This window comes from Pelobates fuscus, chromosome 8 (assembly GCF_036172605.1).
Source record: "Pelobates fuscus isolate aPelFus1 chromosome 8, aPelFus1.pri, whole genome shotgun sequence".
Lineage (NCBI taxonomy): Eukaryota > Metazoa > Chordata > Amphibia > Anura > Pelobatidae > Pelobates > Pelobates fuscus.
This window is the reverse complement of record NC_086324.1, coordinates 22,961,927-22,986,494: the sequence shown is the minus strand read 5'-3', so window position 1 is coordinate 22,986,494 and position 24,568 is coordinate 22,961,927. Positions and strand designations below refer to the sequence as shown.

The following is a 24,568-nucleotide window of genomic DNA, read 5'->3' as shown; positions in this document are numbered from 1 at the left end:
GATTAAGTATGACTGCAGCTTAATCGGACAGATCAACTCCTTTCCATGATCAACAACCCTGCGAGATTGTTCAATATGGATTGTTGTTATGATGAACACCTCCTTTTTATCTTTACATTTTAGAGCCAGCAGTTCATCCTGGCAGAGAGCAGCTGCATCCCCTTTTTAAAGCTTCTTTTCTGCTAGAGCCTTTGGGAACCCTGTATGACTTTTTTGGATCATGCCACAGGCCACAGTGTCAAAACAGTGAAGCATTTTAAGTAGTGGGATGCTATTGTATTAATTGTTCAAATACAGATGATACTCCTTCTTTAGTAAAGAGTTTATTAGGTCTCAGACAACATTCTCATTAGTCCAACTATATCTGGTCAACCTGGTGGATTCCGGTAGTGAGTGTTTCCTTCATAGACAATGGGGGGTGAAAATTGTTACAATATGTTTGTTAAATTGGGAAATTAAGAAGCGTATTTTAAATAGATGATCATACTGTGGATGATCTTTTGGAGGGCACTTAGAATTGTCACTGAAGTTCATAAATCGCAGTAAAGCTTCATACCTCACATGACTGAAAATTTCCGTCCTGCATCACAAAGGGGTTAAACATGTTCGTGTTGACATTCCCCTTTTATAATGCAAATCAGATCACCAAATAAATGCAGCATTTTGATTTTTCTTCCATAACATGTGATTTAAACCCGCCTACTACCTTTATTATTATGATAATCTCCATTGTATGATAAGTAATGTACTGTATTTTGCATGTAAATTACAGTAAATGAAAATAAACCATTTTTACCCCGCAGCATATCTGTGAGTTAATATATTATTTGTCAGTGTAGATTAGTCTAGGTTTCTACGCCTACATAATGCCATATAAATTGTATTCTCCACACACAGCACTCCATGGTCATTCTATCCTATATTCCCATATTCCATTCCATACCACATTCTTATGACACTACAAGTTCTCACTCATTGCTATACTTCCTGCATGATTCATATTATATCATTCTTACAGCCATATTGCATTCCTCCAATACTCCTAGTCTTCTAGTGAAATAAATAGCGTACCAAGGCATATTTCTAGCACTCATCTCCATCCATATGTCTGGCACTCAACCCAAGAATATAATGTTGAGTTATACTCTTGATATATTTTGAGATCCTAGTTCTTCTAAACCAGGGGTTGGCAGCATTCAGCACTCCTGATGTTGTGAACTACATCTCTCATAATGCTCTTGCAGGCAAGATGCTTGCAAAGCATCATGGGAGATGTAGTCCACAACATCTGGGTTGCTGAAGGTTGCCAACCCATTTTCTCTCCACAATTTTCATACCTGCATTTGCATGGATTGTGTATAAAACATACAATGTGTGGTTTTGTAGAGTACTTCTATTCTAAATTGAGCAGCACTCAATGACACAGATCCTTTGTAATCAAATTCTAACGTGGGATTTATTGGTGACTAAGTATACCTGAAAAAGCAACATATTAATTTTGACTTGAAGTGGACAGAGACAAAGTGATATCTGTTTTTTAGGAGGCACAAATATCTATGATTTATTTTTATTGTTTAAAAAGGATGCAAAGGAAGCACACAGTCAAATAACTCCATGAATGTTTTGCTGTAAACATTTGTTTTCTGCTGGTGAGATAGCTCAGCTGATTAAACTTCCAGTTTTAAAAGTATTCAAACCACAGGCATATATTTCATGCCTCGCTAGGCTAACTCAGCTCTTTTTTTCCTTCCATACTAATTTTATTTGCCATTGAGCTGGGAAATAACAATGTTTAATGCCAAGACATGCTTGGAATTAGTATATACATCCACTGCATCTTTTCTGATAACTACAAGGACTTTATTATTTAATAACTATATACAATCAGTTGGTAGTTAATATATGTTAATATTGAAACCTAAATCTGATCAGAAAGGCAAATAAAAAATGTTTTTCTACTGCTTAAGACATAAAATGCAAAAACATCTGGAAGATGATTTCATATCAGAATAGTCAGTTACGAGTCTTAGTGTTTCTCCTTTATGTGGGCGTTATTGTAATTTCTGATGCTACAATATATTAAGATTTTACTCCTACTCTTCCTGCCTATTCCAAACACTTTTCAGGTGATAGTTCGTAGGTTTATAAACGTACCATAAGGATGTGTGTCAACAGTTGATTATTCAGTCTGTTTATGGAAAGATTTATATCTTGGCACTTATTTAATTATAACACATAATGCATAGATCTGAATGAAATATGTAGAGAATATATATTTTTTTGTCTTCTTTAGTGATAAATGAAAATATAACACACTACTTTCCAATTCATGTTGGCTCTCTGGACCAAGCTGATAGGTTTAATCTATCGCGTACCAGGTACAGGAGATTGCTTTATTCCTGTACAACCAAATCTACCTGACTGTGTACAGACAAAACATGATAACCCCATCTACAAAAATAGATTACATTCTGACATTGAATATGCAGCTAAAACAGCTAAAAAAAAATTACACTGGTATGAAGACTAAGCCGAATTTGCAGTTGTTAGTCACAGAATTTGTTATTCCAGTCAAGAAAAAAAAATGTTGCATTTTGTTTTTGTAGATTTTTTTGTTTCCTTTTTAAACAACTCATACAATATGTCCACACGTGCAATTTGGCATTAAGTTAACTTGCATGTTGGGTCTGTTCGCTGTTGGCAGCGTTCGTAATGAATGGTCTGAGTCAGGATGGATGCTGCCAAAACCAAAATGGAAACTCATTTTTGCAATTTTGCATAACAGGGGTAAAAACGGTAGAATAAAAAAAAATGTTTATTGATGTTTCTAGGGCAGAGCATTTAAAATACTAGATCAGTATTTTAAAGCATACTGAGTAAAGTAGCTTTACTTTTCATGATACAAAAAGACAGTAGGATATCTGGAATATCTAATAAGACTTGGCTACACCAGCAAACATGAAATGGAAACTCCACAACCATTATCACAAGTACTAGTGCAACTCTAAAGCAATTATAGTGCAATGGTCTAAATAAGGACCATTGGAAGGTTTGTGCCAATTAAATTAAAATGTGCACTTTGCTCATCATCTACTCTAGGACTGATAAATACAGCCGTTAAAACTGGATTACCCATTAGGTGGGCTGCCTAGGGACCTTAACGGAGATAGTGTTACAGCAGCCCCCTGTCTGGGTCTGTATCACTCATTGCTATACTTGCTGCAAGATTCATATTATATCATTCTTACAGCCATATTGCATTCCTCCAATACTCCTAGTCTTCTAGTGAAATAAATAGCGTACTAAGGCTGTAGGCACTGGCTGTGAAGTGGTCCTCCTTGAGACGATAGGGAGTTCAAACCATCTCCCTGCTTTTCTGTGAGCCCTCTGCACTTCTAATTGGTGCAGATAACTTCAAAAGCTCCCTCATGGTCCACAACATTTCTCAATGACAGTGAGTGGTAAAACCAGTGAGAGTAAATGCCAGTACAGTGAAGGAGGTCTTAGAGTGCTCTTCAGCATTCCTTCCCGGAACCACCATGCATAACATTCCCCTCCTGCCAAAACATAAGCAGGAGGGTTCAAATGAAAAACTTACACACACTCAGACACCCCTTAACACACACCCACCCACAATTCAGCCATCACACCCACCCAAAACTCAACCAACACACACAGGTGCAAACACTCCTCAGCTCCCAGCCTCTTCCACACATACAAGACTTATCCACAACACATAACCCCCCCCACGCACACACACACACAACACTCCATACTCCTCCACACACATGCAACACTCAGCCACCCCAGCACACGAGAGAAAATAAGAAAGAAAGATTATTTTAAATAAAATTACATGAATAGATTTTGTAAAATGCCCTTACCTCTGCAGTGACAGGTCCTCTTTAACAGCTAAGATGTTGATCCATAGCTTTCATTATGTCCGACTGCATCCTTTAAAAATATGTCTTTTAAGTTTGCTCAAAAGGATGTGTGCTTTTATCAAAACACAATAACAAAGATTTGTTGAATAGTTTCCATATGTTGCCAGTGCAAGGACATCTTAAATCCTTAAAATAATTTTCTAGTTCATGGTTTTATGAGGGTTTAGTAGAACATTTGTAATCCTTTTATTCCATATCACTTCATCAGTCAACCAAGAAACCCCATTTCTAAAATATCTCACTTTTAACTCTCTTCAAAGCTCTGCTGAATTTACTATTCTATACTCTGAATGCAACTTAAGATTGCTTTGTTAGATAATGACCTTGGGATGTTTAAAACATGCTTTATGATTATAGACACATTATATTTTTCTCCTAGAATTATTGTTCCATTTTTTCATTGCCATTGTATTCATCTATTATTTTTTTTTACACATTTCCATTTTCAGAGCAACAGTTGTGTGATCCTGGGGAGTTTCTCTGCCATGATAATATCACATGTGTGTCAGAGAGCTGGCTATGTGATGGAGAGCAGGATTGCCCAGATAATTCAGATGAATCACTAGATAGTTGTAAGTAACATTTTTTTTTATATTATGTATTGTACTGTATTTTTTTATTGCTAGTATTGAATGTGCCTCTTCAATTATAGAGATATTTAATGCGCTGTTGCCTCATAAAAAAAATAGATCATGAACTGCATACTGTGGTTTTATTGTAAACTATTTATTTTATATAACCAAAATGATGTGACCCATTTATTCCCTTTATTCCAAATAGAGCACGTGGTCCATTACATTTTTTTCTTACAGTGACTGTTATGAAAGTAACACTCAGGGTTGTTATGTTGCTAGAAAGCTTTTCCTGGAAGCATACCTTTAATGCTGTCACCTTCTCTCGCTTTCGATGAATATACAGGGCCCAGATTTCACAAGGGTTTTACATAAAAAGCACGAAATGGAAGGACATTTGTAAGGACAATAAGTTGTAGTAATTTAGTGCACGACATGTCTCTTTAAATATATACTCATTCTGGAAAAAATATTTTTCTATCTATCTATCTATCTATCTAGCTGTCTATCTGTCTGTCTGTCTGTCTGTTGGTCTGTCTATTTCTACAAAATAAACAACATATATCATCGTCATGTTTAACCAATTATTTGCCAAATTTAAAAGTAACACAGTGGGTTATATGTATAAACAATGATCCGGGGGGGGGGGGGGGAAGGGGGGTAATGCTATTTGATATAACACAATCGGCTTTAAAGTCTCATTAGTTCCATATTTAAATGTTTTTTCCCCAAAATTAATTTTTACGCATGTGGCTCAATGTGTTTACAATGAAGCGGACCCTGAATTTCAGTAACAATTCTGCTTTATAAATAACATTTTGTTTGCCATTCAAAACTGACTTTTGAGATATATCACCTTTAAATATATATTTTTAAGAAGCACATTCATAGGTTGCAATTGTAGTATCTCAGTATTCACCTGAGTACATGGATGGAACATTATCCTTTTCTTTCTGCTCATATTAATGTGCTAATAATAAGCATATTATACTATTACAGTTTGGGTATTATAGTTTTTACTAGGAAGAATCATTTCTTCTTCTGTAGGTGGGAACCACCAGTCATATAGAATCAAATGTTATTTTGGAAGTTTATTTACAAATTATCTGTTCTTAGCAGAATGTGATCGAACACGATATTGGCCTTACTGGATGTTGATACAGTTGCTTAGTTAGTATGTTTTTCTTTTATCTGGTCTTCAAATTGAGTTAGACTCTAATCGTGCCTGTGTAAAGATTTGTACGTGTTGCATAATGAATTCTTTACAGACTGTTATAGTTAGTCAGTGCGAATAACACTTAAAAAAGTGAGTACATCAAAAGATTCAGAGAGAACGATAAGGAAAAGAGATGAGTAAAAAGTGAATTGTGTAAAAATACAGGTTTGCTTAGCATTGCTTAACAATACACATTTAGAAGATATAAACTGCTAGAAAACGCAGCAGTATCTGAATAGATTAGTGAGAGTAAATGACTACAGAGAAGATGTTATTAAATTTTAATGTTCCCTGTTTGTGTCTAAAGAAAATGAGAATGTTTCCTGTTGAATGCCACCATGTTAATCATTGAATTTGAAAGAGAGAAGATGACAAGAACAAAGCGTGTTGAGGATTGATAAAGGATTTTGAAGAGGTTTATAAGGCATTTATCTACTGACAATTTTGAATATGAGTCTGAAAAATATTAGATCATTTTAGAAAGAGCAGCTATTAAACTTTTGCATGATTTCGTTATCCTCATATTAAACATATTTTTGAGGAGATGTCCCCTAGTTCTAGCAAATACTTAATATAAAAAATAAAATTTTAAGTGGTAGCTTTTATTTATCATGATAACAAAATCATGATAAAAGCATTGTATATCAAATACTCCCATATTTGCAATGTGTCTTTTATCCTACAAAATAAGACAGGCACTTATTTCCTAAATTCTCAAGCTCTCTAACTTGCTCTAAATCTTCAGGAAGGTCCTAAACATTCATGCATGGAGAAACTGGGGCAAATAAAAAATGATACGGCCTACATGTTTTCAAAGCCGTAGAAAAAACTTTATTAGTATGCTTGAAACAGGCACATGGGATAGCAAAACCAGGAATCCAAAATCATCCTTACCCATTCCTAAAAGTTCAGCTCTTCAGATATATTTATCAAATTAGAACCTCGGAATCTATCTGTCCAGCTGACACAGATCTTTTGATTATTGCAATTACTTTTTCTCATGTCCCTCAATATCTAGATTTCATTCTTATAAGAAGAGCATTCTCTTTTAGACACGTCATATGGAGTTATTGCATTTCTAGTTCTCCTTAATCATTTGATCAGTTGTTGTAAAAATGTTAATACCTCGACAGCAACAACAACAATGTATTCAGCAGCATGAGGGATAAAATATGGCATGAGCCCATTTGTATTTTTCGATTTTTTTATTTTTTTATTTTGTTCAAGTTATAGCGAGTAAGGGAGAGGATAGAGAAATAAAAGAAGGAAGGCGCAGGGATTGCATTTTCAAGGTAATGACAAACTCAGTGCTGTAAATATTGCATAGTATAGATGTTGACCTGTGTTTTGGTGTGGGTTAATGTACTTATCTAGTTGGTTAGTTACAGGATCGAAAAGTAGATTCCTAGTATACATAATTTAAAATATTCCTGCAATTGCGTGCATCTTGCTACAAAGTATCATTCATAGGAACTATAGAATTATATAGTATATAGTATATAGTAGTTGCTCTGTTACATATCATCATAGGGGGGAAGAGGGGTACAGAAAGAAAAAGGGGGGAGACAACTCTCTACAGCTGTTCATCTCTCAAGCAATATGATATACGATATACACCCCAGTCTAAGTTCTAGCTTTTGACTCAGGACTTTCCCATAGGTCTTTGGGTTTACCTGGTGTTAAGGAATTCTTTGGTGTACCAATTTACCCATGGTTGCCATGAGTTTGTGAAGGAATAATAGTTTCCTGGTGCCTCTATGGCTATACTTTCATATGTGTAGAATAACTGTATGTTCTCTAGTGCTGGAATCTGGAAGGACACAGTCGCTGTTTCCAGTGTAGGGCGATCAGGCTTCGGGCCGCTAGTGTGATTAATGCTCCCATTTGATTAGAAGCTTTAGATAGCCCATGTGTATTTAAGGATGAGTATAGGACTAAATTTCAGCACACACTGAATCAAGGTCTCTTTGTTTACTCTCTACTGTAAGTGAAATGTATTTTAGGAGGAAGACTGAGGAGGCAGAACATTTCCACTTGCCACTCATCATGGACCTCCCCACTGCCCATGTGCTGTTTGAAAGCAGCAGTGGCTGCAAGGATGTTACAAGTGGCCACCACAAGTATAACATACTATATGTTCCAATATGCAACATACAACCTACAAAGCACGCAGACAAATTGACAGATTTATGGAGAGTGAGATAACATTTAAGTTCCTCTTTCCTTCTCCTCATGCAAGAGTTGGTGCAGCAACTTTAAAAATATTAAGTGTTAACCATGGAAACGTTAGGAAGGCATTGAAATCCTAACTTCACTGGGATTAACTTTTAAATCATGATTGCAATGTTATCTAGCCAAATTTCTTGAAAGTGTATAGCTGAAAAGTTATCTCCATGTTATTTTATTTTTTAATGGCCTATGCTGCTATATCGTATGTATATCCTTACACAGTAAAATATAGAGTCCACAGTCAGCTGCACAATGACTTTTGCATTGCCTAGCAGGCACCTCTAGTCATTTGGGGACAAAATAGCTGCTCCCTAAGGGACATGTACCCACAATGTCTGTTACTAGAGGTCACATAGAGGAGGTTTGAAGTGGTGAGTAATATTTTGAGCAAATTAGTGGTGAAGGGCCTGGAATTTATATATACATTCATGTCAAGCCTTTATATTTTATTACATGCCACCATGATGCCCCCTTCGTAAGTTGGCCAGAAAGGCCACATCTCACTCAATTTGCTTAGCAGACAAGCACAACATTGGCAGTAGGATTTAGAGAGCTGGACTTGAGATGGTCTCTCGGAGACTTTCTGTGTTAGTTTAAATTGTGAAGATCCAGTAATATACACACATAGCATGACAAGTATCATCTGCAGAAACTGCTTCAGCATTGGACACAGAGAAAAAAAGCATTTCTGTACATAGTGGTCAAACAGGAGATCCTAATCCCAGTGCTTTTTGAAATGCTTATAATATCAGATATAACTTTTAATAGTAAATAGTAAAAAATAAGGTGAAAAACCACCAATAAGTGAAGGACAAATAAAATCTGTACAATTCCGATAGAATACAGTATCCCACACACCAGATAGGTGCTAAGTATATGGGTCTATACGGATAATATGCCAGATGTTCCAACATGTGAGGGATAGGAACCCAATATTGTAGACCCCCACCCTGTTGGAAATAAAACACTGCTGCAAATAACAAAAAGGAGAAAAAGGGAGGACAAACACTAATAGCAGATATAATATTAGCAAAAATTGGCAAATAGTGCCATGGGAACAAAAACCTCAATCAAAGGATCCCTAAAGCCATAAATAAGGTGACAGATTGTTAATTAGCAATCCTCATACACTAGAGGTCTCAGCTGTTCTTATTCACTTATTACGTGCAAAATTACTGCTCTGTTGCACATAGGTATCTAAGAGAGGACACTGAAAACTTCTGAACAGGACCTCTCTCTAGGGCTATTATGTATTGGGGTATTAACCCATGATTGCTAATTAACAATCTGTCACCTTATTTATGGCTTTAGGGATCCTTTGATTGAGGTTTTTGTTCCCATGGCACTATTTGCCAATTTTTGCTAATATTATATCTGCTATTAGTGTTTGTCCTCCCTTTTTCTCCTTTTTGTTATTTGCAGCAGTGTTTTATTTCCAACAGGGTGGGGGTCTACAATATTGGGTTCCTATCCCTCACATGTTGGAACATCTGGCATATTATCCGTATAGACCCATATACTTAGCACCTATCTGGTGTGTGGGATACTGTATTCTATCGGAATTGTACAGATTTTATTTGTCCTTCACTTATTGGTGGTTTTTCACCTTATTTTTTACTATTTACTATTAAAAGTTATATTTTATATTGCAGGGCACTCATCCTATGTATGTTTTTTCTGTAACTACCTTGGTAGTTTTTTGAGGGTTATCCCCTACTGTCAGAGTGCCCGTCCAAGTCTTCCCTGTCCTCCCCCCTTTTTTTGTCTGCTTATAATATCAGTGCCACAGCTTCTGCTATTGTGTTGCGAACTGCTTAGTATACGCTCACATTTTACAAATCAAATTTGTTTTTGATAAATAAAACTGCATTTGTTTTTGATAAAAAAAATCAACTTTTACATTGATACATATGTTCCCACCTGTACTTATACTTATTTTACGTAGCTAAGACTTGCAGCCTAAATGGTATATAATACAGGTATTCATTCCATTCTGAGATTTATGATTATCATGCCCCAGAAATTATTAGGAAAATAAATAATTGTAATTAACTTCACAATTGTTGTTGATTTATTAAACTGAGTCTGCAAGTATAAAAAAAAGCATTCCGTTCTTATATTTTAATAATATCACAGTGAGCTATTTACATGGAAAGCTCATCAGTTCTGACTGTAGAACACCCAATTGTTCTAATATGTATTAAGCATTTACATATTGTATAATAAAAACATTATGATTCACTTTTACGGTTTATTATATTCAGTGTAATGTGCGACAAATGCATTCACACTGTGTAGTCACAATAATGGTACATTTTATTAAAATTGTGAAATCATCAATAAAAGGTGTCTTTTTAGGTAGAATTTATTTTGTATTTTTCAACAATTACACAAGTCTTTCAATGGAATTAATTGTCATGTTGTGTTTATACTTGTAAATTACCCAGCATAGAAAGAGGTTTATGAAAAAACCAAAAACAAGAAATACTGCATTGTACTTCGTTGCTGTAAATAGAATTTGGTTGGCATTATTTTTCAAGACCATGAGAACAAACATCACAATCCACTGAATAATGAATCAAATCATCTTTGAAATGTAGATCTTGAACCATGTACTGGGATGATTTCCACTGAGACTGCTAAACATATGCATTCTTACAAGCCTTGAATCCTGTATGATGGATAAGTGTGTCAGGAACTGATAAATATTTGGGCAATAAACATTGCCACACAACAATGAAGAGATCATTTAAAAATGTGTAATGGTCTATCTTAGGAGTCTGTTTAATTTGACAGAGTTATTTATATGTTCATATGTAGATTGTAATTTGTTACTTCTAATCAAATCTGCCTTTCATTTTATAGACCCACTGACTAACGATGTAGAATGCACAAAAAAAGATTTTATCTACATAAAAATCATTCAGCTGTTTTATACTGGGGAATGCTATTATTGCCCTTTTAACTCCTGCATGAAAAGGTTAGGTAAGGGACTTTTTTATTGTCATGGTCTTGACATGTCATCTGTCACAACGGGGTATATATTTCATGTCACCAGGATCAAAAATCTAATTAATTGGGATAGCATTCTTTAAATAGATCAACTTTTATCCACATCATTCAGAACTATTTGATTTAAAAGGGCATCAGTCTTGCAACTCGTCATTTTAGTACTTAATACACAATAAAATTTCCTCGAAATCCTGGGCCAGCCAAATTGCTACCGAGTGTTAATATTAAATGCTAACTTTTGATAAAGCCTCTGGAGAGGCGAAACGCGTCAAGTGGGACCCCCTTATACTTTGGACATTTGTACCTATATTTTTATATGTGATATTTGATAATAAATAGTCTATTTTATACTTTTAGACATTTATTCTTTTATTATTTTATATATTATTCCTCTATGTCCTGTTCAACTACCTGGTGCCATCATATCCTTAGGTGGGGATAGTACCACCCATGCTGTGATAACTAGAGCAAGTCTTGCTCTAAAAATTGTAAGTACATTACTTTATCTTATCACCCTGATTTTATAGTACTTACTACACTATCAGAGCGTCTCTTTCTCTTTTATCCCCATTGTGCATTTGGAGGACCAGTACCATCTTCACCACCTTACATCCTTAGACGGGGATTATACCGTCCACGCTGAAAAAAAGTAGAGCTCTTATATAGCTCTACTGTATGTGAGTGTTTTTCCTACAGTTACCTAGCACAAATATTTGCACTGTTATATACTGTATTGCACTATTATTTTTTTCTGTTTTATTATTCCGAGGTATTTTACCAACTTTTCCTCGCAGAGGTGTATGTACGTATAATATTTGGGCGCAGTATACGCCATATCCTATATTTTCTGTTTCACCAATACACAAGGTTTGGGAATCCTTGTATTGTATACAGCAGCCCCCATTGTTATCTTACGGTATAGTGAGCGCCTATAAACCCTGTTTTTTCATTAAATGCTAACCCTTTTTGAAAACAATGACTTAATGATGTTATCAGACTTCCTTCTGATGCAGTTTTTCAATTCCTCATTAGATTAATGACTGGTTAATTCTGTTCTTCCAAATCCTTGTTGAGCTTTATTCTTCATATTTATTTGGTGACTTGGAATATGATGTACCTTCTTAGTAAGAATGTATGCCAACCAAGGTGTTATATGCTCTCACATAGTTAATTATGTTCCTTCTTAGCATGGAAACTTGCTTGATAGTATATACTCCCACAAGAAATCCCCATTGACTAACTGTATTAAATAGATTTCTTTGCAATGTGCTTTGTCTTTCTGTCTTTAAAATATAACCTAAATTCAAGGACCTTCTTCTCCCTATTACTAGGGATACTGATAGATCCCATAAACAACTGGGGCTTCAGCCCAAGGGAAAACATTATGAGCTCTACACTAACAGAAAGGTGGGAAAAATGTCTTAACATATCCCTTCTTCTCTACTCATGCATGCAGATGTTCTTCAGGATGAAAGTATAGTCAGAAACAAGCCAATGCTTCACATCCAGGTATTCAATGCAATGCCAACAGCTTTGTTCTCCAATCCTGTAAGAGACATCACCCACTGCCCCTAAGTAGACTGGCATAGCAATATACTGCTGATATTTCTTTTTATAATAAGCAGCTGTCTGGTGTAAAATTCTAATTAAAATAACAATAATATCCTCCTGCCCCTTCACCAACTGTAAAGGTTCAGGGCTAAAGAGGTCCACATAGGGGCTTCAGCCCACCAAGCCTCCCTAGCAACACCTATGCCTATTACCTTTTGAGATTTACTTGTATAGATATCAGGCTGAATTAGCCCCTATATAAATGAAGGATTAATACCCGTAATGATAGCTCTAATGGAAACAGAGACAACACAATTAAAAAAAAATCAATGCATGTAAACATTCTCTTATCAAATTGCCATTTATATATAGATATATACATGGAAAATATTGGTATATTTTCCACCACATATACATCCATCAGTTATACTCTAATAATACTATTATAAAATGTCAGCTTCTGCTTTCAGAAGTGGTCATGGTGGTATGAGTCTGTATGTGCAGAATTTGAGCATGGAAAAACTGCACATACTGATATATCCACACTTTTGTGCCGGTGCCCAGTTACAGCCCTGTCACATGTGACTTTGGCAGGCTGGAACTCTGTACCAATTGTAAATTTCAATTCTGTGCTAAAAAATAAGTCTGTCGTCAGCACACTATACACACCGGAAACTGACATATTGAGCTTCTTCCTTGCAGGCAAAGCCTGCATTAAAAAAGGCTTAATTTTCAATCAGATGTAACTTACTTTAAAAGTTTGTATCTCCTGTTCTGTAAATTGAACTTTAATTACGTACAGGAGACTTCTATATGATCTAGCAAGCTATTATCAAAGCAAGAGATAATACATTCTAAATTAAACAGAATTTGCAATAAAGGAAGTGTAAACATTATCTGACTCTTTACAGGAAGTGTTTAGGAAGGCTGTGTAAGTCACATGCAGAGAGGTGTGGTTTGGGCTGCATAAACAAAGTGATTTAATTTATAATTGTCAGAGAATTGAGTGACGAGAGTGCAGGGGCATGATCTATATACCAAAAGTGCTTCATTAAGCTTAAGATGTTTTGGTGAGTATAGTGTCCCTTTAAAATATTTGTATATTATTTCCAAGATGCTGTTTTATTGCTATGTATTTATGCAACATTGCCCTTCGAATGTTTAATTTAGGTTACTTTTTACTTTGTTATTCACATTTGAAGTCTGTATGCAATTATTTCATTTATACAAGTATAGAAATTAACTTCAGTCAAGTTAGTGTGTAGGATGGTTTCCCATTAACGTTAGTACAACTTTTTCATAGCAATAAAACAAGTTGGAATAAAATCATTAATGTGTGAAATTAAAATCTGAAAAATGATGGAATACCTGAAACACCTCAACTATTATCCCCCAAAAAACATAGCTGACCATGCTGAAACATAATGAAAAAAAATCATTTTCAGTTTGCTTAACCATTTATCTTAATTCTATCACTAACATTAGGTAATAATGTATCTAAACGTGTCCCATGTTTCGCTATTCTTTTCAGCTAATAACATTATGTTTTAAGAAATATGATGTAACATTGCAATATAAAATATTGCTCATCAGATCAGAACCCCACGAGTGAAACTAGGTTACAATGTATCATTACATCCTCACCGAAAATCTTACATATTAAAGTGATACAAAGCATATATATGCAAACATCTATGATTAATTGGACTTTAAACATTGCTTCTTTATATGGCCAGTCATGTGTTAAACTACGCTTTAAAATGAATATGTAGCCATTAACATACTGAATTTATATTCTTTCTGGTCTAGGCAGGGTAATAATCAGTTTTACACCATCAGTTTGTGCCAAATTCATTCAATTGATATAGAGCTGTGAACTCAAGGAGAATTTCTGTGCTATATCATTCAGTCTAAGGCAGTGCTTACGGACTCTTTAAGTGATAGTGGTTTGGCATAGATTGGAATAGCTTATCACACACTATGAATAAGACAATCACAGTACACTTATTCAAAGGCCATAGAGGTCATCGCTCCATTTCCCGTCACTTGCTTTAAAGTGGTCACTGTTTTGAAATAGTAATGAGTCTCATCTGCATTCTAATATGTTTTTTTTTGTGCTCCACATGAAACTTCTTACAAGAGCAGATCATTCTCATCAATGATATTTATGCAGATGATAAAAGTGGTCAATCGAGATGGGCAAAGCAAAAATAAAAATGCATTTTATTTCTAAATCACATATATGGTACATTGTTACTGCATATTTATACATCCATCGCAGTTCTAGCATCACTTTCATTCTAGGGTATAATATGTCGTTAAATACTGAAACAAATCTTGACACGAAATAAGAAACAATTGGATTGTGTACTCTTACCCTTTAGGTTTCTGCACAGAATACTTCTTGATCCACAATATATTCTCTGGATATTGATGGTTTTTGTTGAGGAGATTTAAAATAGTCTGTTGTATTGATCTGGCTCACTTGAAGTCAACAGAAGGAGTTGCAAAACCAAAGTTGGTAACCTTTCTAGATCTGCAGCTTTACTAGATTGGATTGTTGACATTCTCAATGGTATATATAAGAAGATGAGTTACACTCTGTTATGAAGTTGAGGGATTTACTGTATTTGTGAGGGAATGGACAAAGGAGGAAAAGAAAATTAAAATCACATAAAATAAAATTACAACAATAAAAAATAATAAATAAACACTCCATGACAAATACCACTGAGTCACTGCCTTTAAAATGGGAACCTCAAGTTTGAATCCTGGTTAAGCCAACTTACCAGTAAGTGTCCTTAGGCAAGACAACTAATTTGCCCACCTTATAGATTGTAAAACTGTAAATAGTTTATTAGTGAATGTTTGCCCACTGACAAAGAAATGATCAGTCTATATTTTAATGGTAGGTGTATTTTACCAGTGAGAGACAGAATAACATAAAAATAAATCCAGAAAAATGCATGTAAAAAAAGTTATAAATTGATTTGCATGTCAACGAGTGAAATAAGTATTTGACCCCTTTGACTTAGTACTTGGTGGCAAAACCTTTGTTGGCAATCACAGAGGTCAGACGTTTCTTGTAGTTGGCCACCAGGTTTGCACACATCTCAGGAGAGATTTTGTCTCACTCCAATTTGCAAATCCTCTCCAAGTCATTAAGGTTTTGAGGCTGACGTTTGGCAACTCGAACCTTCAGCTCCCTCCACATATTTTCTATGGCATAAAGGTCTGGAGACTGGGTAGGCCACTCCAGGACTTCTCACCAAGCTGCTTGGTGATGGTCTTGTAGACCATTCCAGCCTTGTGTAGGTCTGCAATCTTGTCCCTGACATCCTTGGACAGCTCTTTGGTCTTGGCCATGGTGGAAAGTTTGGAATCTGATTGATTAATTGCTTCTATGGACAAGTGTTTTTTATAAAGGTAACAAGCTGAGATAGGAGCACTACCTTTAAGAGAGTGCTCATAATTTCAGATTGTTACCTGTATAAAAGACACCTGGGAGCGAGAAATCTTGCTGATTGATAGGGGATCATTTACTTATTTCACTCATTGACATGCAAATCAATTTTTTACTTTTTTGAAATGTGCTTTTCTGGATTTTTTTTCTGTTATTCTGTCTCTCACTGTTAAAATACACCTACTATTAAAATTATAGACTGATCATTTCTTTGTCATTGGGCAAACGTTCAGAATCATAAAATATGGAAAATATAAAATAACACCAAGCAATTGTATTAGCAATAAAAGGTTTAAATAAATGCAAATGTAATGCAGACCACACCTACAACCAAACATTACGTGTAAACAACCAATAACAGAAATAAAATCCAGTCCAAATCTTCTTTGGGCAGATATTTAATAGCCACAGCTGCTATTTGTCAAGCTGCTGGCTTTAGATTTGGATTTGATTTTACTTCTGTCATTGGTTGTTTACACTGCACTCTGTAGTTGTTAGTTAGACAGGGGCATGTCTAGTTCTGCACTCCTTGGGATATTTAGATACACTAAAATTATGTCTTCTAGTCGCCCAATTCATCAATGCACAAACTAAATGTACACATCATAATTTATAGTACAGCTAACACTGGTGAATTATTTTGATTATTGTAAGTAGTTTGTGTTAAGCATCTTCTTTCTATAATTGTAAAGTGCATCAGAATATATCAAGAAATATACTCTAGCTTGCCCCCAAGATCTAACAATTACCTGCTTCTTACACCTTCAACTTCCACCTCTTCCCATGCTCGACTGCAGAACATCTGTCATACGACACCAACCCTACTAGAATGCATTTCCTTATGCAGCCAGACTTTTCCTGATTTCCTTTAAACACTCCCTAAAGATATCAACTCAGTAACCGATGCATTTCACTGACCCATCTAATGCCCTCATCTCACTCTGTAATAACATTATTTTCACCCATGCAGTCTCCACCTCTTATTTGTCTCCACCCACCATCCATCTAGACGATATGTTCATATGGGCATATGACCTTCATCTCCTCCTGTTTTCATTTGGAAAATTTAAAATAGTGTTTTTAATGATTTTGTACTGTTTGTTGTTAAATGTACCATTGCATTGGACAGCTCTGTGGAATGTGATGGCAAATTATAAATAAAGTATAATAATAACCTTGCCATAACTTGACATTTAAGTTATGGATAAGATCTCCAAAGCAGTGGCACCCCTGTCTTCAGTCCTTCTTTTCTATGCTATTATATATTTAAAATATCTATTCTAAATCACTTTATAACTTAACAAATAATCATGTTATTGTATATCTTGAAAGACAATATAATACTATATTACACCTTATAAACATTCTACAGCTTTATTATAAATAAAATAACTATGACTTTTACATAAGTAAATATATTTACAAAACAACTAATATGATTTCATGTCTTGCTCCATAGAGAATAGGTGAGATCATGTGGATAGATTTAAGTTCACATAAAGCTATTTTTCCCACTGTTTGTGCAATAATTCTATGATTTAAGCTGTTTTTAAAATACACTTCTTATCTGGTTTTTAAGCAAATTCTCCAGCTAAGAGAATTTGATTATATTCTGATCAGTAAAATGTTTTCTTATAAAAGTGATCCCATGGTAGGTATCACAGATTCTTATCTACAAGTGTTCTATATTTATCTTTGACTAACGTGGCCTCTAAAACTTTGAGCTTTATCAATAAATCAAAGCAGTTGTCATGTTTTCTTGATTTGTACATAGCAAGGAAGGCTGCTCAAGTTTTATAGATGGAATATAAATATTTCCATCGAGTCGTAAAGCTTCTTCATGTCCAAGAATCCATCATATGTCAGGTGCTGTGTTCATGATTATTTGTAATCTATTTGCCATTAAATAGGTAAAAGATATAGCTTGTCATATAATAAAAGAGAAATCTAAAGACGTTTATTCAAAACAATATTAAGAATGGTTTTATTTAAAAAACTATTCAGTATTGGAGTGCTCTTTAATCAGATTAAGTTTTAAACCATTTAACCAACTAATATTGTAAAGAGCTATTTTTTTTTTATTTCTTACTAACTATATATTTTAATCCAATAATGTTACAATGTTTTTTTATTAAATGACAGGGAAAAAAGACCAGGAAAAAAGTCACATCTTAAAAACCCTAACCGGCAACATATAACTTGAAGTTGAGTTTAAGCAGCTTTTAATATTGTTTAGTTGTTTTTTTCTAATACTGAAAAAAGATAAGACATGTTGACTTGGCATCTGAATGCTAACGGTCCTTATTTTTATATAACACATAGTGTTCTTGGCATTTTGTGGAATCTTTCAGAAATTCTTTATCTGGCGCAAGTATTTTGCCTTATGATATGTAAATGCTTCGTAGCGGTATATTTGTGAATTTATTCAGCAGGGAATTTTTGCTTTGATCTCACCAGTGCCACAACCAGTGCGTCTATCTCTGAACCAAATCCATTGCTATGCTGATGAGCCCTGAAACATGAAACAGCTGGGTACCGATTCAATCAGATCCCAGTCTGTACACTAGCACATTATAAAGTAGAAGGTTTGTGTGAATGCAACCTGCATTGTTTGTTTGTATATTCCTCTTTGCATTTTAGAGAGATGCGGGTACACAATATTTTAGAGATAATATTTCTGGGGAAGGCTTTTATTTCTTTGAAATATAGATGCAGAATAGTTCATTCGGGAATTATAATAGAGATATAGATAGACAGACAGACAGACAGAGAGACGGACGGACAGATACATAGACAGATCGCTATATAGATATGTAGATAGACAGATAGATAGATTCAGACTGCTAGTTTTAATTTAATTTGCAATCTATAAATTATATCACTGATTGTTTTTTTCAGTTAATCCCATTCTCTACTCAGTTCCTTTTGACAATGTGCAATATACTGAGTAGCATTTTGCAAAGGCAATGTAAGGGGCACATGTATGTGTAATAGTCCTTGAAAGAGCCAGTGTACCTAAACCTTGCAGGTTAAAAGGGTTACGTATTAAGGTAATTTAGAAGACCTAACTCACAATGTAACATGCTTATAATAAAGCTGAAAATAGACACAACATCCGCTAAGAACTCTTCTATACAACATGACGAGATTTTCATAATACAGACTTATCCCCAGTAGAAATTAATACACATATAAGACTACATTAATGGAATTTGTATTGTGTCTGTCTCTTAGAGAGTGGCCTAGAGATTAGTAGAAGTATGACAGTAATTACTGTATACATTGTTTGATATATTGCTATGCCACATTGCAATTTATAAAATTGCTATATTATTTTTTTATGAACTATGCACGTCTTTCATTAACTTTGCTAATATGCTTTGACTATTTACCTTATAGTTATTTATTAAAAGTGTAAGAGCTTGCTTTCTCCCCCCCATTGAAATAGGCCTACAGGCAGTCTTATAATTATGCATCGTGCTCGATTCCTATAGGAATGCACAGGCATTAACGCTTTATACTGAACGTGTAATTTTCAATAATAGACATTTATTCTTCTTAAAGATTCATTCCTAGAGAGTTATATTGTGCCACTTGTACGGAGAAATAATTATCTACAATTATTTACAGTGTATGTGTATATATATATATTTTTTTTAAGAGTACTAAACTGTTCTTTTATAAACAAGAGCATTCTATAGAAAAAGATCTTATATGACTAAAAAAACACATAATGAATACCATGGAGTTCAGTCAATTCAATGTGTATGCATGTACTAGCAGATTTAAACATTCTTCAAAATCAATGTTTATAATTGTTGGGTTCATTACTAAACTGGTGTGAAACTTTATTCATAAAGTCAACTACATCCACCATATAAGTAATGTTTCTCCAGAAACTCAATGTCGTAAACGACAAGCAATGGCAACGAATAAGAAAAACCACACAGGAAATGCAGTAGCACTAGGGGAGATTCCATTTTTACATAGCAGTTACAGCAATTAGGACCAGACCACACATTAAACCTCATTCACGATGAATAATATTCTTCACTGCTAACACATTCTGACAACGTGGATCCCATGCTTACAAGGCTTTAGCAGCTTTACAGAGCCCAACTTTCTCTACATGATTCAGAGCTGCCATTTTGCAGTAGTATCAATGAAAGATTAAAACCTAGATATGGGATTACAACTAGAATCCATGAAATTCCGAGCTGTCTTAGTGCATATCTGCAAGGGTGAGTGAAATGTAGAAGTGTTACCCTCACCTTTCAAGAGGAATTGGAAATAGAAATTGAGAAATTGGGCAATAAATCCAATGGTCTATTGCATCTTTTGAGGCTATTTATTATTGATTTTTTTTTAAAGTTTTTAATCTTTAAGCTATTTCGTTTTTCATATACACTACTGATTCTTTAAACATGAAGACTCTTAGCTTTTCTCTATATGAGTATCTATCAGCAGCTGTTGCTCAAGAAGAGATGGTCACATGCCAGATACAACCACTCTTCCCGACCTTGTATTAAAACAGCAGCAGCATTCGTGCATTTAACATTCATGTTGATTAAAAAAAAAACCTGTAAATTTTTCTTGATTTTTTCATTATGTGTCGTTATATATTTTAACACAATTTGGCTAGATATATTTTTTTACCTTTACTATTTCTGTGTTTTTTTTTTTTTTAAATGTTAAATGATTTTTAGACTTGGAGATATATTACATTTCCAACTGCAATTTGTCCAAATGATCATGCAAATTCCCGATTTCCGAACCACTATATAAGCTAATCATAAAACAAAGACATGCGCAATGGATGAACATTTTTATTTGATTTTTGATTCATAATTCGGCCCGTGGCAACAAATAAAGAGATGATTGATGGAAAAATAAGATAATTGATCACTTCGTTTCTAAATGTTTATTTTATGCACAGATCAAGTGAGAAGTGACAAATAGAGGGAACAGTAAACAATTCTATATTGGTATTATATATTTTAAGAATATATAAAGATAGATTGTACTACAGCCACTCCTGTTTTTTCCTCTGTTAATTTATTTTTCTAACTTTACATGTGAAATTAATAGTATGTAAAGGCTTCTTTCAAAGTACTGCAAAATAATACAATAATATTTATAATATTGTATCTATTTGGAAGTACACTTATTGGCCCATTGTTGTGTTTCTTTGATTAGTCTGATTCTTTTTTCTGAATCTTTTTCGGCAAATTAAATTCTAACTAGCCAAACTACCGCATGCATTAATTTATACTGTCCCAAAAATATGTTTTTCCAGATGGAGTGGTCCCTCCAAAATACATTTTTTCCACAATACACAAGTCTAATGATTTGAACAGATTTTCCATTTTTTATTTTCTATTTTATCTATCAAAATTTTCTCTTTACTATCACCCTTGAAAAGTGTTTAATGCTGCTTAAGCTCCATAATTTTCTAGTCTATTTTGCTTTACCCAATCACAATATATATCTGTCATAAATATGTCCTAATGCTTCAAAGAATTCCAATATGTGACATTTGTTGCAACAGCAAATGACATGTAACAGTGCAGTGCCCTGAACGGTCTAGTATTACTGACTTTTCCAGGAATTCTTTATGTTTTACTCTATTGCATAATTCATAATGATCATTATATGCCATCTAATTGATATTTGACTTAACTACTCCAAAGGATGCAATGCTTGAGAAATCCAAGCTTTTTATATTTTGTAGAATCCATGCATTTAAAGCATTTCATTTAATTAAAGTCTTTTGTGAAAGATATAGTGCAACTAAGTACTAGTGTATTAAATGAATCATTCTCTGTAAATATATACAACATTATAAATTCACCATCTATGGAACTGAGTATACCTCCTATTAAAATTATCTAGTTTTTTTTCAAAGACATCAAGCATATTGAGGGACATGCAATTCCCTATGTAATTTTTACTCTAATGGGACATCAAAATGACACAATGACAAAAATACACACAAAACTTTGGCAATTAAAAACCTTTTATTAGTAAAGTTTTGTTAACCTTTTGATATGATAGATCTGTTGCCCGAGATATAGGTAGCTGATGGCTGGGTAGCTTAGTGGGGGCTGTGGCCTGTTATTCATTGTTTTTACCTCTAATTTATTGTTAACAATGAGTTAATGATGACGGAAGAGATCAATGTTCTCCCCATACAGACCACCTTATTTCAATACTTTCACTATATGGTAAATGACGTAGATAAGGGACTGCACACACTCAATAATAGAAAATTTATCCATTGTGCCAATCGGATTGGGATGGTAGAATTCCCCTGTGGTAGACGATTGCTAAATGATGTGTTAGTGTAATGAATGCAGAGTGTGTGTTAGTATAATGAATGCAGAGTGTGTGTTAGTGTAGTATATGCAGAGTGTGTGTTAGTATAATGAATGCAGAGTGTGTGTTAGTGTAGTATATGCAGAGTGTGTGTTAGTGTAAAAAATGCAGAGTGTGTGCTGTACTAGTGTATGCATGTTGTGTAAATGTTGTGCAAATGGAGCATTTTATTTTCCACATTAAATAAAATAAATGTTTTTCCCCCCTCCCTGCTTCTTACTTGGTCCAGGAAGGGGGGAGATGCCATTCCCTGGTGGTCCAGTGGAATGGTGCTTTTGCCGGCTCCCTGTACTTGCAGGGGGTCCGGTACACTGCATCTGTACATTACAGCTCCTCGCGCTCATTAACTCTCATGAGCGTGGTGTGCGTGCCACGCAGAGCGTTGCCATGGTAACCCGTTGCAACATTCTGACGGCCGTGCATCTCACAAGGGTTAAGGAGCACGAGAAGCTGTAATGTACAGATGCAGTGTGCCGGGCCCCTCTGCCAGCACAGGGAGCCGGGGGCCCGCAGCTGCACATATATATATAGGGCCGCCGCGCCCATGACAACCGTCATGGTTGTCACCCCATTTATCGCGACCCTGGTCAGAACTATGGAAAACTGCGGGCCCACCCCAAGTCATGGATGGCGCTGATTTTGCTCTGTAGCATGGCTTGGCATTATATGTGGAGGCTCTGGACCGGCGTTCCTTTACAGGCTGTGTTGGCGCCAACACTGTATGAAAGTTGAGAGGTGGAGTTATAGTCACTCCTCTCTATCCACACTCTGAACTTGGCTAAAAAGCATGGGGAAATAATGGAACATCCGAGTCAGCTACATTATAGGGTAACTGTAGAATCTGTAGGGATATGTGCACCAACTGGGGAGAGATTGCAGGGGGGGAGAAATGGAGGAGAGACTTTTTAGGAACAGATTTGAGGAGAAACTGTTCAGGGGATGATTAGGAATAAATGGGACAAAGGACAGATAAGAACCCCTTCTTTGTAATGGGCAGGCATATGGTAAAGGTTGGTAAATAAGCAGGCATTGGGGAGAGGCTGTTAAATGGGAATGCATGGGGCAGAGGCCCTTGAATGGACAGACATGGGGCAGAGGCTGCTGAATAGACAGGCATGGGGCAGAGCCGTGGAATGGACAGGCATGGGTCAGAGCTGGTGAGGGACAGACATGAGCTATAATCTGGTGAATGGGCAGGCATCAGGTTAAGGCTGGTTGTTGCAACAACAAATGACATGGAACGGTGCAGTGCCCTGCATGGTCTTTGTAATGACATTTCCAGGAAATTACTCTATTGCGTGATGGGCAGGCACGGGGCTGAGGTTGCTGATGGAGTAGAAATTGGAGAGAGCCCGATGAGGATGATGTGGATGACACAGAAGATGACATGAGCAGAAATTAGACAAAACTGGGAGTAACCATAGAGAGTAATGTAAAGAAAGATGAGGAAGTGAGGAGAGATGAGAGCGAAAGATTTAAAGCTGAACATAACTAGTAGAAGTAAAAAAAATATAAAAAATTCACACCTGCACTATTCACACATGTGTGTGGGAGTGTTGATCTTGTTTGTGGCAAAGGGTATGGTTATTTGTGGGGTTTAGGGAGCAGTTAACATATGTGAGAGGACCACAAAATTTACTCTTGTGCTAAAGGCCCTGGTCTTGATGCAATCAAGCAATGCAACTGCATGCTGCACAGGAAGGATTAAAGAACAAATTCCATAAATGGGAATTCGGCATAAACATCATCTTTGCACTACATTTCCTGTTTCCAAAAAATAAACTCTATGTTCTAAATGGACACATTATTTTCAATACTTATTTTTGCCTTATATTTAGGAACAATTATTTTATCCATATAACAAAGGAACAAGCTAATAATCCTGTCGCCAAATGTTCTTTTTCCTTATTTTCATCCACACCTTGAGACACATCTGACACATCCTTGGGCAAATGATCAGTCAGTTTGTCAGTGAAGATGGTTTACATTAATAGGATAGTTAAATAATACTGTCAGGCTGAAAAAGATAAAGAATGCATTAGAAAGTTCATTGGGTTTGTTAATTTGCTACCTTTTATTGCATTAACAAAAATACAACAAAACAACAAAATTATTAGGTCCTTTACTATTACTTGATACAAAACATACATTCAAATGTTTGCATTGTGCAGTTCAGCTGAACTGTGAAGATAAATGGCAGTATAGT

General features: G+C 35.2%; 1 protein-coding gene across 1 annotated transcript in view; it reads left to right on the top strand.

The window, feature by feature from the left end:
- LRP1B (LDL receptor related protein 1B) overlaps positions 1-24,568 on the top strand; it is a 1,140,323-nt gene that overhangs the window by 194,846 nt on the left and 920,909 nt on the right. The window contains exon 2 of the mRNA XM_063429375.1: positions 4,394-4,516. Within this exon, the coding sequence (XP_063285445.1) occupies positions 4,394-4,516 (123 nt within the window). The remainder of the gene's footprint in view (positions 1-4,393; positions 4,517-24,568) is intronic.